This window comes from Carassius carassius, chromosome 36 (assembly GCF_963082965.1).
Source record: "Carassius carassius chromosome 36, fCarCar2.1, whole genome shotgun sequence".
Classification (NCBI taxonomy): domain Eukaryota; kingdom Metazoa; phylum Chordata; class Actinopteri; order Cypriniformes; family Cyprinidae; genus Carassius; species Carassius carassius.
In genome coordinates, this window is record NC_081790.1 from 1,823,245 (window position 1) to 1,827,656 (window position 4,412).

Here is a 4,412-nt window from a genome sequence, read left to right on the forward strand (position 1 = left end):
GTCCAGCAATCGCCAGGATCATCTCCTAAAGAGGATTGAGCTGCGGGATCGGAGTGCCCCAGTGCAGAGCTTGCTCAGGAATGGCAGCAGGCAGGTGTGAGCGCATCTGCACGCACAGTGAGGACAAGACTTTTGGAAGATGATCTTGATCTTCTGCAGAAAGTATAGTGAATGGACTGCTGAGGACTGGGGCAAAGTCATATTCTCCGATGAAGCCCCTTTCCGTTTGTTTGGGGCATCTGGAAAAAGGCTTGTCCGGTGAAGAAAAGGTGAGCGCTACCATCAGTCCTGTGTCATGCCAACAGTAAAGCATCCTGACACCATTCATGTGTGAGGTTGCTTCTCATCCAAGGGAGTGGGCTCACTCACAATTCTGCCCAAAAACACAGCCATGAATAAAGAATGGTACCAAAACACCCTCCAACAGCAACTTCTTCCAACAATCCAACAACAGTTTGGTGAAGAACAATGCATTTTCCAGCACGATGGAGCACCGTGCCATAAGGCAAAAGTGAGAACTAAGTGGCTCGGGGACCAGAATGTTGAAATTTTGGGTCCATGGCCTGGAAACTCCCCAGATCTTAATCCCATTGAGAACTTGTGGTCAATCCTCAAGAGGCGGGTGGACAAACAAAACCCCACTAATTCTGACAAACTCCAAGAAGTGATTATGAAAGAATGGGTTGCTATCAGTCAGGATTTGGCCCAGTTGAATTGCAGAGGTCCTGAAAAAGAAGGGCCAACACTGCAAATACTGACTCTTTGCATAAATGTAATGTAATTGTCGATAAAAGCCTTTGAAACGTATGAGGTGCTTGTAATTATATTTCAGTACATCACAGAAACAACTGAAACAAAGATGTAAAAGCAGTTTAGCAGCAAACTTTTTGAAAACTAATATTTATGTAATTCTCAAAACTTTTGGCCAGGACTGTGTTATATATATATATATATATATATATATATATTATTTAGTAATTGCATGACAGACATTAAATATAGGGACCAAAAACTGCAGAAAAAAAAGAATTAAAAGTAAATGTAGTATCTAAAAAAAGAAAAACACTAGGATATGATAGCACTTGGCTTAAAATTATAAAATAAATAGTTTCATAAAAATGTAATTAACAAAATAATTTGCTTTAACATAAAAAAAAAAAATTTCATTAGCCCTGTGTTTTTGTAACGTAACAAAATTAATTAATAATTGACATGATGACATTAAATATGGAGGCCTAAACTGCAGAAATTAAAAATAAAATAAACTGTTTAAAAATATATTTTTAAGCCCTGCATTTTTCTTATATGTTATTGATCACTGATAAATATAAAGGCCTAAACCCGCAGAAACTAAAAGATAAAGTAAATATAAAATAAATAAAGGAAAGAAAGAATAAAAAACATTAATGACAAAGAATTTAAACTGTCTAAAAATATAAAGTAATACAAAAAAAATTAAATTAAAAATGATTCATATTTGTTTTATTAGGTTATTTATTCATTTGTTCGTTCGTTCGCTTGGGTTTGAGCCTCCATGTATGGCAATCTTACATTAAAAAAAGAAGACATTGCCAAGTTATGCCGCGTCTATTTTAAATAAACAGTTGAAGCTGTTTTTAGCTCTGGGCATCAAATGAAACACAGACCATGTAGTTTTGATATCATGAAGTTAGTTGTGTTGTGTGTTTTCTGTGAATGAAGCAAATAGGCAGTTTTACACACGCGCACGCAAAGGCTCTCGTCACGGCGTGCTGACGTACGGGAGGCTGGGTGTGCGCGGGGGCGGGGCCAATATACGTCATCAAGACGTGATAACAGTGATACCGATCAGCAGCTCTATATCGGAATTTGGGCGCTTTAGAAAAACTGAGGGGGAAAAGAAACGCTTTCATTCTGCAGTTGAAGCAATTCGCTGTTTTCTGCCGTTGGAATACGAGAAGACTTTACGCCAGGGCGCGAAATAATGGCGGTTTTGGGTGGCGCGTGCCGGCTCATGCAGCGTAAGTGTGTTTACGACTCTTAATAAACACATGACATTCACTCATTCATTCACTGAGGAGCTTATATAAGCGTCTTTATCATTAATCATGCAGGATGAGCAGTTTAGGGGCTGAAATGAGCCTTGTTTATGTCAGCTCAGTTCGTGAAGGTTAAAGCGTCCCGATGACTTTCCTGTTTTTCTTCCCGCAGTTTTTCAGCTCTTCACGGAATAATCGCGCAGATAAAGCGTGTGTTTTCATATCCGCGTTAACGTGTGGGAAGTTAAACGAGTGCACGAGGTTTACATGCGCGGATTGTCAACAAAAAGCAGGAGTTAAAAGTTTCCGTGGCGTTAAAACATCATGTTACACAACACACGCTTTCACAACTTGCGTAACTGCGCCAACAGCGGCTCCGAGCGGCCGCGCGGCGCTACTGCAGCGCTATAGACAGTACACAGATTAATCGCGTGTAATAACGTGTGCTTTTAAATATTAATAATATAAAACATGCCACTGTATTATGTCCTGGTGCTATGTTCTGTCTTAAAAATGTAAAATAAATTACTTTTAATAGAATATAATAGTACTAGTCAAGGTTTTGTGATAAAATAATATAAATAATTAGTATCATTAAAAAAAAAAAAAAAAAAAAATATATATATATAAATATCTTGCCAAATAATAATAATATAAATCTTACAAAAACATGTCAAGATCTCATATAAAAATAAAATCTGCAAACATAAATTACAAGCTGTATAAAGTATATTTCGCCACAAATTATTACATTACTATAATAAAAACAATTTGGCTCATTATTACTGTAATGGATCCAAAAATTTTATTCGTGAGCAATAAGAGTTTTTTTTATCCATTACTTTTATTTTTATATATATATATATATATATGTATGTAACTTATTTTTTAAGCATAAATCAGCACAAATATAAATTGAAGTTGAATAAAAATATTAACAAGTAACAAAGCATGTATCAAAATGACTAAACCTTCAATCTTAACTTAAAACTTAAAATATGAATAAATGTTTATATATTAAATTACATATTAAATTTACATATTAAATTATATTACATATTAAAAATATGCTTTGAATTTTGTGGCTCTAAAATGTAAATTAAAGACATTTAATGGCAAGAAACGAATTAATGGATTGACATTAAAAATATTGTCAAAATGGGAAAAATTAAATTATCTTTGTATTTTATATATATATATATATATATATATATATATATATATATATATATATATATATATATATATATTATTTTATTTATTTTTTTTTTTTTTTGTTTGTGTGTGTGTGTGTGCAGTGGTCAGGTTGAGTCCGCCGGTGAGTGTGTGCACGAGTGTGTTTCTCAGACAGCAGTCGACGGCCGCAGCAGCTGTGTTGGCCAGCTCCACCGCTCCAGAGACTCAGGAGAACAGGTACAGCATCTCCTGACCTCATGAACACCTACACAGTGCCTGCTGGGAAATCAGACGCTCCAGAAGTCTCTTTGGGTTTAGTTTAATTTGGACTGGACTTCTCGGACTGTCTCAAACCCACTGCGTTGCTTTCTTCTGCAGAAAACCCAAGACAGGGATTCTGATGCTGAACATGGGCGGCCCGGAGAAACTGGAAGACGTGCATGACTTCCTCTTACGGCTCTTCATGGACACAGACCTCATGCAGCTTCCTGTGCAGAAGTAAGAGAAACAAGCCCTTGAGTGATTGTGACTCTGTAAAGGAGATACCTGAAACACGTGTTTGTATGTCTGTTGCAGTAAACTCGGCCCTTTCATTGCCAAAAGACGAACCCCAAAGATCCAAGAGCAGTACAGCAGGATTGGAGGAGGATCTCCGATCAAAGCCTGGACCACCATGCAGGGAGAAGGCATGGTCAAACTGCTGGACGAGATGTGTCCGGAGACGGGTGAGAGCCCGGGGGAACATGGCTTACATGCGCTCAGAGATTATACACACATACTGCAGCAATAACAAGTAAAAAAAATAAATAATAATAATAAAAAAAATTATTACCGTATCTTTCGGACTATATGTCGCATCAGTCCAAAAATACGTCATGACGAGGAAAAAAACATATAAACTTATAAGATATATAACAATATATCGCACCTGACTATAAGTCGCAGGACCAGCCAAACTATGAAAAAAAGTGCGACTTATAGTCCGGAAAATACGGTGTGTATATATATACATAAATATATACATTTAAAGATTAAAATAAATAGAAAATGAGAAAAAAATTGAAATAAGTAAAATAAATAAATAACGAAAATAAAATTATATATATGAGTAGATAATAGAAAAAAAAATATATATATATATATTAAATAAGTAAAATATATATATATATATATATATATATATTAAATGAGTAATAAAAGAAATAACGTAAAAAATAA

At 35.4% G+C, this 4,412-nt stretch overlaps 1 protein-coding gene across 1 annotated transcript in view; it reads left to right on the forward strand.

Annotated features, from left to right (window-relative positions):
- The first annotated feature begins 1,787 nt into the window (after positions 1 to 1,787).
- The window catches only part of fech (ferrochelatase), a 16,013-nt gene continuing 13,388 nt past the window's right edge, over positions 1,788 to 4,412 (forward strand). The window contains exons 1-4 of the mRNA XM_059525739.1: positions 1,788 to 2,000; positions 3,317 to 3,431; positions 3,573 to 3,692; positions 3,771 to 3,919. Of these exons, the coding sequence (XP_059381722.1) occupies positions 1,964 to 2,000; positions 3,317 to 3,431; positions 3,573 to 3,692; positions 3,771 to 3,919 (421 nt within the window). The 5' untranslated portion in view covers positions 1,788 to 1,963. The remainder of the gene's footprint in view (positions 2,001 to 3,316; positions 3,432 to 3,572; positions 3,693 to 3,770; positions 3,920 to 4,412) is intronic.